At 41.9% G+C, this 13,370-nt stretch overlaps 5 protein-coding genes across 6 annotated transcripts; 1 reads left to right on the forward strand and 4 right to left on the reverse strand.

Moving 5' to 3' along the window:
• Nucleotides 1–18: 18 nt before the first annotated feature.
• On the reverse strand, nucleotides 19–766 carry LOC108091918 (pro-corazonin). The gene is made up of 2 exons (XM_017191304.2): nucleotides 477–766; nucleotides 19–389 (listed from the first exon to the last, which is right to left on the reverse strand). The coding sequence occupies exons 1-2, from the start codon at nucleotides 692–694 to the stop codon at nucleotides 137–139; spliced, it is 471 nt and encodes a 156-aa protein (XP_017046793.1). The 5' UTR covers nucleotides 695–766; the 3' UTR covers nucleotides 19–136.
• A 601-nt stretch (nucleotides 767–1,367) lies between these two features.
• LOC108091902 lies at nucleotides 1,368–5,206 on the reverse strand. The gene is made up of 8 exons (XM_017191285.2): nucleotides 4,570–5,206; nucleotides 3,084–3,197; nucleotides 2,780–3,028; nucleotides 2,178–2,719; nucleotides 2,057–2,119; nucleotides 1,882–1,999; nucleotides 1,614–1,770; nucleotides 1,368–1,554 (listed from the first exon to the last, which is right to left on the reverse strand). The coding sequence occupies exons 1-8, from the start codon at nucleotides 4,994–4,996 to the stop codon at nucleotides 1,428–1,430; spliced, it is 1,797 nt and encodes a 598-aa protein (XP_017046774.1). The 5' UTR covers nucleotides 4,997–5,206; the 3' UTR covers nucleotides 1,368–1,427.
• Nucleotides 5,207–5,779: 573 nt separating this feature from the next.
• On the reverse strand, nucleotides 5,780–6,629 carry LOC108091871 (DNA-directed RNA polymerase II subunit RPB9). The gene is made up of 2 exons (XM_017191252.2): nucleotides 6,546–6,629; nucleotides 5,780–6,484 (listed from the first exon to the last, which is right to left on the reverse strand). Exon 2 carries the CDS (start codon nucleotides 6,477–6,479, stop codon nucleotides 6,090–6,092), a length of 390 nt encoding a protein of 129 aa, XP_017046741.1. The 5' UTR covers nucleotides 6,480–6,484; nucleotides 6,546–6,629; the 3' UTR covers nucleotides 5,780–6,089.
• A 408-nt stretch (nucleotides 6,630–7,037) lies between these two features.
• On the forward strand, nucleotides 7,038–11,220 carry LOC108092140 (protein suppressor of hairy wing). 2 transcript variants are annotated; one of them, XM_017191648.2, is made up of 7 exons: nucleotides 7,038–7,124; nucleotides 7,686–8,555; nucleotides 8,616–9,043; nucleotides 9,097–9,229; nucleotides 9,296–9,486; nucleotides 9,556–9,680; nucleotides 9,739–11,220. In XM_017191648.2, the coding sequence occupies exons 2-7, from the start codon at nucleotides 7,701–7,703 to the stop codon at nucleotides 10,809–10,811; spliced, it is 2,805 nt and encodes a 934-aa protein (XP_017047137.2). In that variant the 5' UTR covers nucleotides 7,038–7,124; nucleotides 7,686–7,700; the 3' UTR covers nucleotides 10,812–11,220. The 2 variants fall into 2 exon arrangements, with proteins under 2 accessions (XP_017047137.2, XP_043065041.1); XM_043209106.1 differs by having other exon boundaries at nucleotides 7,055–7,384.
• Nucleotides 11,221–11,236: 16 nt separating this feature from the next.
• Nucleotides 11,237–13,158, reverse strand: LOC108092141 (TRAF3-interacting protein 1). Its single transcript, XM_017191649.2, has 3 exons — nucleotides 13,018–13,158; nucleotides 12,843–12,960; nucleotides 11,237–12,782 (listed from the first exon to the last, which is right to left on the reverse strand). The coding sequence occupies exons 1-3, from the start codon at nucleotides 13,150–13,152 to the stop codon at nucleotides 11,242–11,244; spliced, it is 1,794 nt and encodes a 597-aa protein (XP_017047138.1). The 5' UTR covers nucleotides 13,153–13,158; the 3' UTR covers nucleotides 11,237–11,241.
• Between the last annotated feature and the right edge of the window lie 212 nt (nucleotides 13,159–13,370).

Below are 13,370 nucleotides of genomic sequence, written 5' to 3' on the forward strand. Positions count from 1 at the left end.
ATAAACTACAGTAAATTATTTATCCATAAAAAGCCTTCGTTTTATTCAACATTTAAACAATTTTTTTTTTTACATTTTTGTAGCACTTGTTGCTATTAAACCATAGTTTGAAATTTGATGTACTGAAATATTATGGTTAATGTTTTCCAAATATGGGTTCAGCAGAGACTCCACCAGCGGCATTTAACTCCTCGAGTAATTCATTCGACTGACGATGTCTATTCGGGATATTGGTATTTGAATACAGAACGTTTTCGTTGTTAATGTTGTTGAGTCTGGAGGAATGGGTATTGGAGTTTTCCGTATCCGCATCTGGTCGATTGGCATTGAAATCCGCTCCTGGGGCACAATTTCGGGCAATCAACGAACGCTGGAGTTGCGACAAACAACTGGGAGTATATAACGAAAGCAAAATTAATTTTATTCAGATTAAATGAGGTCTTGATTCATTAATATTTATTTTATAGTAAACTTACCGCTCCAACCTGCGATCGCTGCTCCAATCCTGCAGATCGTAGAGGTCCGTGAGTCCCAGCTCGTTGCTCCGATGAAAATGTGCGTTGGCCAACAGAGGAGATCCTGGACTGAGGGCCCTCTTACCATTTGTCCAGCCCCTGGAGTACTGAAAGGTCTGCCCCATGCAGGCCATGGACAACGTGAAGAGGAAGAGCGGCAGCAGCAGGAGGCGCAACATTTTTCTGCGAAAGAAAGTCCTGTTCACAGGACACGCGAATAACTCAATCGATTTGGGTTTGGATCCTTTCGCGTTCAAAGCTCAACTGCGTCTGAGTTTCTGGTGCTCCTCAACAGGCTTTTATATTGATGTTGGTCCATAAACGCTGAAAAGCAAAGGATGCGTGATGTCTTTCGCACAGAATCCTTGCTTCGATGCCTCCAGAAACACACACTTACGCAGATTAACCGGGGATTATTAGCACCCAATTGTTTCAAGGCGGCAGTTAGCGCCCACATACGGCCACGCCCCCCTGCTCCCAGCTACCGCCCACTTTGCGCCAGCTGGCTGCTCAAACTGAATGCATTTGCTGATTGAAAAACTACCACTTTTCCCAGGGAAAACACGAAAAGCGGGAGGCAAAAAGGCTTCAACTAAAATAATTCGGTCCGAAAAAAGTAATTTGTGGCAATTTGCCAGAGGGAGTGAATTGTCCAAATCAAAGTTGGCTCACCTTTTCGTTGCCACAGGTAATTGGATTTACGAGGTTTTACTAAAAATAGCATCTACGAAAATAAAAATACGTTTGCAGGCAAAATGTTGAATTTAGTTAGAGAAATTCATTTTAAATGCATTGCTACCTCTAAAATATTCAAAAACTTAGAATAAGTAAAAAGTTTTTATAAAATTACAAAAATATACAATTTATATTTTAAATAAAAAACATATACAACACTGACTGGCATTAATTACTTTATAGACTAGTTATTTCGCTATCGGGCACATTCGCACCATTAGCACCATTGGCTCCATTTTGCTCTAATTCCACGGCACTTTTTTGGTCATTTTTCTTTCGGCGCCGCAGCAGGAAATAGCATACACTAAAAGGTATAGTTTATTAAATAAATCCTTATAAATAAGTAAAGAATAAAATACTTACACAAAGACCAAAACGTTGGGAATGTAAAAGATTTCTCCAAACAGCCAAATGGCTCCTGGGAATGAATCCACTGTGCTTTTGTAAATCTCACTGAAGATTGGCGGGAATATAAACTGGGCTATGGGTTCACTGATGCCGAAGATGGAGTACATTTTACCTGTACGTAAATAAACAAACATTAGAAACCAATGAATAAATAAATGATTTTGATTTGCTATAACAAATAAGTTTCTTCCCATTTAATAAATATATTATCTAAATAACTTACTCAGTTCATCGCCAGCTACAATGCTTGAACCAATGGTCTTGATGGCAATCACTCGCAAACTGACAAACATGTCCACAACTCCAGCCACGTAAAATGAGGTAGTGCTGTTGGAGAAGGCCTACAAAAATTGATGAATTATAAGACCAATATCTTGACCTATATTTTAATTACTTACAAACAGAACACGAGAGCAGACAATGGATAAAGCGGAGAGCATGCCAATCATGGAATCAGAAACCTAAAATAAAATCCTATATATTAAAACATATTTTAAAGCATGTATTAAACTCCAATACCTTGAGCAACTTGCTCAGAATGGCGGTGCCAATGAAGGTGCCCACCAAAGCTGCTCCACTGGACAACGTCAGGTAGATACTGAAGTCGTTTCCATTCCAGGCGAGCTTCTTCAGGGTGAATCGGTACCAGTAGTCGTTCTCGCCGGAAGTGGGACCCACGGTCAGGAAGTAAGCGCACAGCAGGAGGATCAGGAGCATACGTCCGTTGTTGGGTCGCTTGATCAGCGGGAAACGGATGCAATCCAGCACCAAGGTGGGATCAAAGAGTTCCTTGCAGAGGGAGCGTTTCGGGGGAACCACCTCCACTTTGGGCTCCATGTGCGGAGTCAACTGGAAGTTGACGTTCTTGTTTCCCTGATGCTCATCCACATTGGTGGTCTCGTAGGCCATGTTGTCGGTTCCCTGTTTGGGAGGCAGGGAGGTGGGCAGTGGTGGTGGCTCATTTGGCTGAGGAGAAGTCGGAGTGCTCTTAACCTCTTTTATAAAGAAAATAATATAAAAGATCGCAATCAGCTGGAAAACAATAGCTGAAGCAAAGGACCCTGAAAGAAATTTTAAAAATAAATGTATATAGAGTACGATAGATTTATAAAGAAACTTACATGTATAACCCAATGTGGTAAAAAGCAATCCACTTATAGGTTGACCTATGAATGGAACCCCTGTGACAAACATAGCAAAGATGCCAAAGCGGAAAACACGATCCTCTTCGGGAGTGGCGATGGTGATATAACTATAGATTGCCATCAGACAGAAAGTTAATCCTCCAAAAAGAGCAGGAACAATCGCCTCGCAATAAGCACCGAACTCCATGGGCAAGGATTCAAAGAAAATAGAGGATATAATCTGACCTAAAATGTACAAAAAACATAATAACTTTACAATCCTTTATTGGCAATTACTTACAAGTGAAGGATAATGCCTCTCCGACAATTGGCATTATCATGCAAGGCTTTCTTTTGTTGTATCGATCTGCCCATCCTCCGGCGAAAAGCAGGACAATCAGGGGAAAAATGGCAGCTGCAGGATAAATTTAAAATAATAAGCAATACATTTTTAATAAATATATAATGTATAATATACAAAATCAATATAAGAGTATATTTATTTCGCAAATATGCAAATATGGTTCACAAAAATAACTTGTTCGTTAACAAATCTACTTGGTAAACACGAGCTTAAATTTTGTTTATTAAAATGATTCGCACTTGCAATTATTGTTTTACAAAATGAGAAGGGTTCCTTTAAGTTTTAAGCTCATATAAAGTGTAAATTAAATTTGAGTTATTATTAAACACTTACTAAACCTGTTGTTCCTTTTATTTTAACAATAAAATTTACTTTCCCTAGGTTTTTTGTTTATAAACGAATCATTTAAAAATTCTTTTGTTGTACAAATTTTTGAATATAGATGATTGCTTTGTTATTCAAACTTGTTAACCCAGTAATATCAATTCCATTCAATGCTTGCATCCAAACAATAAAAGCCTTATATACTTATACTACGAAATTTCACCATGAAATATGTGACATGACGTTTTAATTATTTAAAGCCTCAATTATCGATCTCTGATGCAATGCATTCTAATGAACCTGGCATTTGTTGAAGTTATCAAACAAAAAGATGTTCTCTGCCGCAGAGAACCGGAATTCCGCGTAGCTCTATGCAAATGACATTTTCGGATGGCGTTCTTGCTAAATTGGGAATATAAAATATTATCTATGGTGCGAACGAAATGCCATTGACAATGACTGTGAACCAACGAAAGATTCTCAAAGCACAACGATGTAAGGAACAGGTTTTAAGCGATTACTATTACGATAGAGCTACTAGGCTAAGGCCTTTTAAGCCGGCTCTAAATTAATCACCCAACGATATAATGGGGTATTTTTGTTTGCACCATCGAAAGGCGAAAGAGAACTCTCGAGAGAATCAATTAAAGAAGGTAATTAGATGTTCGGATAACCACTAATTTCCGACGACATCCATCAAAAGACACGGATTCTTTGCTTAAAAAAATGTAAACAGGAAGAAATTTATAGGAATTAAAAAAATTGAAGATTGAGTATGAAGATACATATTTTAAACTAATCAACTTTTTTACGAACTTAAGATAGATCTTCGAAACTTGATTTTCTTTATCTAGAAGTCGTTTGTTTGATACATGTTTTAAAATACAGAAAACCATTTCAAACATTTTTCCGTGTACCTCGCCTAAAGTTAAAAATCCCGAGACTTAATATGCAGAGGAGTCGCAAAACGAATAGAATTCGAGTTTAATTTAAGCACAAACCTGAAATTTAAGCAATGTTAATGGCGAGTCCCAAGCGCGTATATTTAATGAACGACTCGTGTTATGTATACATATATGAAATATGGTGAGTCTTTTACCCATCGGAGCACGTTTTCCGGAGACATCTGCCGCCAGGATCTGCGCCTCCAGTTCCGCCTTGCAAACGGTGTAGTTAAATCCAGTGGCTCCGATCACCAAACCAGCAAGATCTGGAGTTGCACCCTGCGTGGTGTTCTCGAAATCGAAATCATCGCACTCGATTCCCAGTTCCGATTTATCCAGCATCGTGTCGCAGACCACCTTATTGTATCCCAGATTCACACGACAGGCTTTGTCCAGTGGGAAATTCTGCATGGCCACCGCATTGAACACGGAGGCCATGAAGTAGAAAAAGAAGAAGGGCTCGATGACCAGATAGTGGCGGTAGCGCCATAGTTTCTGGAAGTAGTTCTGCTTGGGCTCCGGATCCAATCCGTTGCCATTTCCATTTCCCGCTGCATCTCCCGACGACCTTGGCTTAGCCATTCTATAACACTTGCTAAATTCCTCTAAGCTCTTTAGATTTTATTCGATTCGGCTGATTTCGTATTGCTCTAGCACATTTCAGCGATTTGATCAACACGTCGCGCCAAGTTCTAAGCTCAAACTAAACTTAGCGACGACTCCGGATCGTTTCGGGCCAGGTCCACTCGAACAGCCAGAGCCGCTTGATACGCACAAGAAACTTGTTCAATCATTTCTTCGCTGCTTTCGGTTTCTTTTTGTGTTTGTCAGCTTCGATTAGAACGATGATAAATGTGAGGAATTGTCACCGGGCCGTGAACTACGGAATTTTGCATACCCCTCCGCCAGATTCTTTTCTCACTCAGTTACAATAACAGTTGTTATTGGTTAATGGGGGTTTACAGAAATTTGTTTAGATAAGATGATTAACATTTTTCCAAAAATATTCATAGTTTAAATGAAGTTCTATAAACCTTTAATTTTAATTAATAAAGATAATAAACCTAAGTGTGAGATAAAAATGAAATAAAATATAATTCTGTCATGATTTAAAATGTTAATTACCGTCATAACAATAAAATCTGGTTTTCAGGTTTATAGTGCATACATAAATATGCCATAACCTGATTAACAGTAAACTTATTTTTTGTCAAACAGGAATACTTCCGCATAAAAACGAATAACCTTTGAATTATAACTTAATTTTTGTTGTGTGATTTGCCCAGTGTTTCCCTTTACAGTTTTCTACTGTAACATGTGTTTTTCTTCTACGAATGGTGTGCACAGAAAAAAAAACCATCAAGATCAATTTTAATGTAATTAGCTTAATGTTATTATCTTGATATGTAAATATTATAAGTTTTTGACCCTCTTTGACAAATTTAAAAAGCGAAAGCGAGTTATAATATCAGTAAATGTATCCTGAGATTTGATGTAACCTGTTTTTTTTTTCTGTGTAGTGGCTATTTCATTGACCGGCAATCGTGCATTGAGCAACAATGTGATATTTTTGCGGCATGACCTTGTAAAAAACAACAGATGTGCCATTACAAATGACTTTATATTTGTTTTGATTACTTAGGGCTACAATTAGAGGCGGAAAGCGTTTATCATTTTACTCGGTCCATCGATGGGTGCAATTCTGGTTGGTGCACACGTAGTACAGTCGCATCTCCTCTTCGGCGCGACGTGTTTGTGCCTGGAAGAAGACCGCTTCACGGTGAGAGCATTTTGGACAGGCATGGTCCTCCGTCCGCGGCAACGTGGGATCGGAGATTACATCCGGCACAATATGCGTCAGTTCGTCAATTTCGTGCATAATCTTGTTCACGTAGATGCAATTGGAGTCCGCTTCCTGTTTGTAGTCGCAATTCCTGCAGGCGTACAGCAGGATTTTGTTCTCCTTGTCCTCCTTCGGGTACAACATGTTGTTGCACTCCTGGCAGAAGCGAATTCCCACGAACCCGGGTCCCTCCGTGTGCGCAGCGTCAAAAGCAGTCGTCATGGTCTCTATTAACGTTTATTTTGTTACGTTTATGTTCAATTTAATTATTATTTAGCCTTTATTTACCTTTTTACGCGGAAATTAGCGGTAATGTGGCCGTTTCACGAATGCCAAAGTATACCTTTAAAGAATGTATATTCTAAAAATGCACACCTATTCGGTATATGCTTTAACCCTTAGGATTCAAACTAAATTTGCTGTGGCAGTAACAGATACATCAATCATTATTTCCATTTTTAATGTGTTATTAACTAGCTTATGAAAAAAATAAAAATAAAAAATCGGTAAAGTTGCACTTTAAGGGCCCTTGCTAAAAATTAAAAAAAAAAATTCTAGCCCATTTTTAGCAAAAGCCCCCAAAGTGCAATTTTACCATAAAATTTTAAAATAGCACTTCGTTTTACTTTTACATTTTTACATTTATTTCTAGATATATTTGTTCAAGATATTATATATAAAACATTTTATTCATCTTTAGTAGCCAGCTTAGCATATAACATAACATTGAAAGGTATTCCGCCGCATTTAGGTATGGTATATAAGCTAATACCTCTGTATTTACAATCGGTCGCTCGACGGTCACACTGCCGTGCATTTTCATACACAAACGCTTGTCGTGTTGGAATTTTTGAAGCATAAAATTAGGTAAATTGTGATTGTTTATCGGCTTTAAGCCAAGATTCCTGTGACGAATACGATCTTTCGAGTCTTGATATTAAAACGTGACAAAAGCGTGAACGGAATACACCCGGTGACTTTGCAATTGCTCAATTCTTTGTCGCGATCACCACGACTTTTGTCGGTCGAGGAGAGATTGGAAGAAAATTGGAAGGGCCTATCCGGAAAGCAATAATCAAATATCGCCTTATCCTTCGGCTGTTCTAGAAATATTCAATATTTGAAAAGTATGCAACGGATTTCAGTGTGTATTAGAATTTATTTCAACCCCTTGAAATACAATTTTATTTAAGAAGAAAACTTGTTGCGTTTTCTGTGCGTCAGGCGGCACAAGTGTTATCCCGCTTGCACTCGCATGATCGATCGTATGGGTGCCGCCATTTTTTCTTTGCTGCTTTTGGGCGTGTGTTGGTGACGCTGGCAAAATTTAATTTTCAATAAATCACGTGCCCAAAAGTAGACTAAATCGGTGATCGCTGATCCTGGAAATATTCCTCAATCAATTTAAGATTTGATCCCAATTCGCAGGCAGTCATACCCACGATGAGCACCTCCAAAGAGGCAAAGGAAAAGAAGGTGAAAATTATTGGAGTGGAGAACATTTCGCCGCCCAAGGAAAAACGTCCTGCCACCAGGATGAAGCTGTTAAATGACATAGGAGCCGGTGGAGATGCAGACACTTCAGCCAGCACATCGAAAACCCCTACAACTAAGCAGGAAAAAAGGGGCAGCCTTGCGGGAGCGCGGGTCAAAATACTCAACGATGATATATTGGCTACCCCAAAACCGGAAAAAAAAGGTGCCACCAAGACCACAAGTCCAGCCGGCTCCACTGTCAAGATCCTTAACGATAAAAGGATACCCAGCGCTACTGTAACATCTGTGGAAACGGCCAAGATCAAGACTTCGCCTAGCAAAAAAAAGAAAATGGAGCACTATGTCCTCCAGGCTGTGAAAACCGAAAACAGCAAGGATACCACATCATCCGTTGTGGTCTCTGACGAAGATGAAGAGACCATTGCTTTTATTCTGGCCGACGATGAGGAAGTTGTGCCAGGGCGGATTGCAAAGACCAATGGTCAGGAGATCGTAGTCGACGAAGAGGAAGAAGATGAAGAAGATGGCGAAGAGGATGGAGACGATTCCCCTGTTAAGGGTAGCACCAATCAAGTGGGAAAGATCAAGGAGATCGTGGAGCACGTGTGTGGCAAGTGCTACAAGACTTTCCGACGCGTCCAGAGCCTTAAGAAGCATTTGGAGTTCTGTCGCTACGATAGTGGTTATCATCTACGAAAGGCCGACATGCTCAAGAACCTGGAGAAGATCGAAAAGGATGCCGTCGTCATGGAGAAGAAGGATATATGCTTCTGCTGTAGTGAAAGTTACGACACCTTCCATGTGAGTTTTGCCAAGCAACTATATATTCAGCTCTATTTAATACTTAACTAAATTTTTTAGCTGGGCCACATAAACTGCCCCGACTGCCCCAAGTCCTTTAAGACACAGACCAGCTACGAGCGACATATCTTTATTACCCATTCGGAGTTCAGTGATTATCCTTGCTCCATTTGCAATGCCAATTTGCGCAGTGAAGCTTTGCTAGCACTCCACGAGGAGCAGCACAAGTCCCGTGGCAAGCCGTATGCCTGCAAGATCTGCGGCAAAGACTTTACTCGCTCTTATCATTTGAAGCGCCATCAGAAGTATTCTTCATGCTCGTCAAACGAGACCGATACCATGAGCTGCAAGGTGTGCGATCGCGTCTTCTATCGGCTGGACAATCTACGGTCGCATCTGAAGCAGCATTTGGGAACGCAGGTGGTAAAGAAGCCGGAGTACATGTGTCACACCTGCCAGAATTGTTTCTACAGCCTGTCCACGCTAAAGTGAGTTTTTTAATGATTGCGGGAATCCTCAACTAATTATCTTTTTTTCGCAGCATTCATATACGCACACATACCGGGGAGAAACCCTTCGATTGTGATCTTTGCGACAAGAAGTTCTCCGCTTTGGTGGCCCTTAAAAAGCATCGCCGCTATCACACTGGCGAGAAACCCTACAGTTGCACTGTGGTAAGTTAAGAAGCTCTTAAATTCTTAAGCATTCGCTATTGTAAATTAAATCCTATTTGTTATTAGTGCAACCAAGCTTTTGCCGTCAAGGAGGTGCTCAATCGGCACATGAAGCGGCACACTGGAGAGCGACCACACAAGTGTGAAGAATGTGGCAAGAGCTTCATCCAGGCCACCCAGCTGCGCACCCATTCCAAGACCCACATTCGTCCATTCGCCTGTGATCAGTGCGATGAAAAGTTCAAAACAGAGAAGCAGTAAGTTTTCAAGCGCCTTTTACCAATTTGCTATTTATTTTCCTAACATACCGCATTGTTTTTATCCAGACTTGAGCGCCATGTAAAGGAGCATTCCCGCACAAAGCGTCCAGCTTTCTCCTGCACCGAATGCAAGCGTAGCTTCCGCACCACAGCACTGTTGAAAGAGCACATGGATGAGGGAAAACACAGCCGTAAGTTAAACTTGACTAGCTAAATCCATGGTATTAATCGAGCTCTTTTAATCTGCAGCTAAACCACAACGGGCCTCCAAACGTGTACCAGCTAAAATCATGGAACGTACGGATTGCGCCATTTGCGACAAGAACTTTGACAGCAGCGAAACCCTGCGCCGTCACATTCGCACTGTGCACGAATGCGATCCTGATGACATCTTTGGCATTGAACCACAACCTGCAAAGCGCCAAAAGAAGTCCCAGGAAACCGAAGTGGAGGAAGTTGTGCCGGTGGCACTGAACTCTTCGGCGGGGTCGCTGATTTCCAGCCAAACGGATGGCAATGGTGTGGTGGTGCGCGAATTTCTGGTGGACGAGGGCGATGGCACTGCCCAGACTATTACGCTGGAAAACGAAACCTACACGATTCTGCCTTTGGATGGGGCCATCGAAGGAGAGCAGCTGACGGATGAAGCTGCAGTCAAGCCTGAAGGCAAAAAGGACGAAGCAAAGGTGTCGCCGGTGGTCAAAAAGGAGCAGCGCAAATCCCTAGCCGCCAGCTTGGCGGCTGCCATTGCAGATAATCTGGATGATGCCTCCAGCGAGGATGATGTTTCCGGTGAAATCCTCACAGAAGAGGATCTGAAGCTCAAAGTGAACGTGGGCAAGCTGATTGACATGTTGGTGGATCCGCCGATCTTGAAGAAATACGGCTGGCCCAATGCTCCCGAGGAAATGGTGCTTTGCAAGGTGATCGAGAACTGTGGCCACGATTTGACCAAAGGTGCCGAGAACTACGCGGAGTTGGATTATGGCAGCCGCATGCGTGAATATTGCAAGCTGCTCTTCACCGTGGTCATTCACAACGATTCCATCAAGTCGCTGCTAAACAATTTCCCCATCGACGATGTCATCGAGTATGTTTTGGGAGATGAGGATCAGGAGGAAGGTGGACTCAGCAAGGAGAAAGATAAGGGATCGATTTCAGAGGACGACGAACCGGAGATAATCACAGGAGATGCTGAAGAAGAGAAAACTCCTGCGAAAGTTGAAAAGAAATCGCTTTCCGCGGAAACAGAAGAAGAATTAACCACAGAGAAACCTAAAAAGGAAACCATCCCAGCGAAAACCGAAGAAGAAAAAGTTTGACTTGTCAGCCTTTGATGCATGGTTTATTATGCATGTTATAAGCGCACATATTTTTATAATCTAAACTTGTTTTCCCATAAATTTAAAGAGAATATAATAAGAAAGAAAGTTTTATAGTCGAGCTAAAAATTGTTAGGCCTGACTCGGTTTGTTTACGACATATATTTTAAAGAATGTTGGTTTCGGTTCAAGCACCAAGTGACCTTAGGAGAGAAACTTACCCGTCTGTTATTGAACTTTTTACAAACTTACAAACTTACCCAAAAGGAATGAAACAAACTATTTGCATATATACTATTTTTTGATATTATTATATACATGTTATATATATTCTAAATTGAAATATGTATCCAAGCAATATATGCATGTCTATTTTTATAGAACTCTTATTAAATTGATAAAACAGCAACATGTTATTATTTTCTTATCCTTACTGTTCCATCATCAACTTGAGGATGCGAGCGTTGTTCTGCTGAATCTTGTGGCGACTTTCGTCGATGAGCTCCCGGTACTCGGCAATGCTGGCCTGGATTTGCTGCAGTTGGTGCTTCATGGGTTCCGTGGCGGATGCAGTGAGACTTCGCTCCCGCTTTAGATCCATGGATGCCTGTGTGTAAGTATCGCGCCACATGGTCAGTTCCAGTTGCATGGCATCGATGTCCTCGGGTATGAAGTCCAGTAGTTTCCCCAGTGGATTCACTGCCTTCGTGAGACTTTGGATCACATCTCGGAGGTCATTTACCTGGCGAGCGGAACTCTGACGAGCAGCTTGACTTTGCAGCGGCTCCACTTCGGCATTTTGGTGGACCAACTCCTTTTGGGTTTCCAGGATCTGCTGAACCAATCGACCCTGAGCATCTAGTTGGCCTTCCAGTGCAGGCTCCTCTGCTCCCCCACCACCCTCGGCAATATCATGTGCGTTGGCGTCTTCGATGATCACCAGGTTCTCTCCATCGTCATCGAGGTCGCCAAAGGTTTCGAGCTTAACATTTATCCCAGACATCTTGACCTGATCGTTTGGCTGGAGTACGATCTCCACATTTCGACGCCGTGGAGCTCCGGGACGTGCGGAGGCGGGTCGAGCGGATGGGGGTCTAAGTGAGGTCCTTGGTCGTTGGTTTGACTCCTTGGAGTTTTCCCTGGACATCGGAATCTCACGCTTCGCCTCGCTGTTGTTGGTTTCTTGCGGTAGATTAGTTTCTGCTGATGGCACAGCGGGTTGGGGCTGGCTTTCCACGGGATTCGGTTCAGGTTGTTTGTGACTGCCACTGGAACGACGACTCCTGCCGGAGGATTTGCGACTCTCGGGCTCAGGGGGTGGAGCCAAAGAAGCTGGTGGAGTTTCCTGGACCGGTTCCACCACTGGCTCCTTGGGTTTTGTGGGAGAAACCTGGGAGATATTTTTTTCCACTGTTTCCACAGCTTTTTTAGCCGGACTAGGTTCAGGAGCAGATTGCTTGGTTACTCCAGCTGGCACTGGTGACATGGACATGCTGAAATTATCACTTTCAGTGGAAATCTGCACCTTGGTTTTCGACTTTTGTTTAACCGGGGAAGGAGTCTTTTGCTTGGAGTTCTGTTTACCCAGCTTTGAATCATCCTTGGTTACCTTTGATTTCTTTTGGGAAACCTTTTCCTTCTCACTGGGTGAGGATCGAGTTGCCGGGTCGTTGGCCTTTCGCACTTTTTGCTCCTGCGGCGATATGCGCTTCTCCTTGCGCCGCTTGGGATCCTCCTCTTTTCCAGCAGGTGAGGGATTCTTACCAGAAACTTTAGTTTCCTTCGGAGGTTTTGTAATGGCAATTGGGGTTTTGCTGTGAGCAATTACCACCTGATCTACAACAGCATCCCACTCCAAATTCTTCTCGGCCACGCTGGCCATCGCCTGGAGGAGCTCATTGGTTAGTTCCGGTTCCTGGCCAGCAACTATTTTTGAAGTGCGCACTTTGAGTTCCATTTTGGTAATAAGTTCTATGGGAAAATTAACAGCCTGTCAACCATTTAACAAACTAATTTTTAATTACAACTTACTGATGGCATCTATCATCTTTTGCAAAAATCGTATCTTGTCATCTCTACTAGTAATATTCTCAAAAGTCTGCTCCTCTGGAGTATATAATCCCTCCAACTTGCCAGTTTGCTTGATGAACTATTTATAAATGAGTCTCATTTAAGTTGTTTAGTTTGAAATATCTGAACTACTTACATTATTAAAAACATCCATTAGGAAACGAAAAGGTGGTTTCCTTAACAGCTTCTCAGTTAGAGGAGGTTTCTTAATGTATTTTCCCAAAACTTGTTGGGTCACCAGGATAGTGGCATCCAAATCTTTGTCCGACATTTTTGTTCTTCCTTCTTCGTCAAATATAAATAGTTAACTAAAAGTGGATTTCTTTTTGTTTGCACCCGGTAACGTTGTCCTGGCAACAGTACGGTCAACCCTCTGATAGGAAATATATCCCTACTAGTGGAAAATGGTATTCAACCAGTTTGAATTGATAAAGTTCTACTGTTGATAAGCCCTGAAATGCGCATGTCCCGCCACGTGGAAATTCCTGT

This window comes from Drosophila ficusphila, unplaced genomic scaffold (genome assembly GCF_018152265.1).
Source record: "Drosophila ficusphila isolate 14025-0441.05 unplaced genomic scaffold, ASM1815226v1 contig_791, whole genome shotgun sequence".
NCBI lineage: Eukaryota > Metazoa > Arthropoda > Insecta > Diptera > Drosophilidae > Drosophila > Drosophila ficusphila.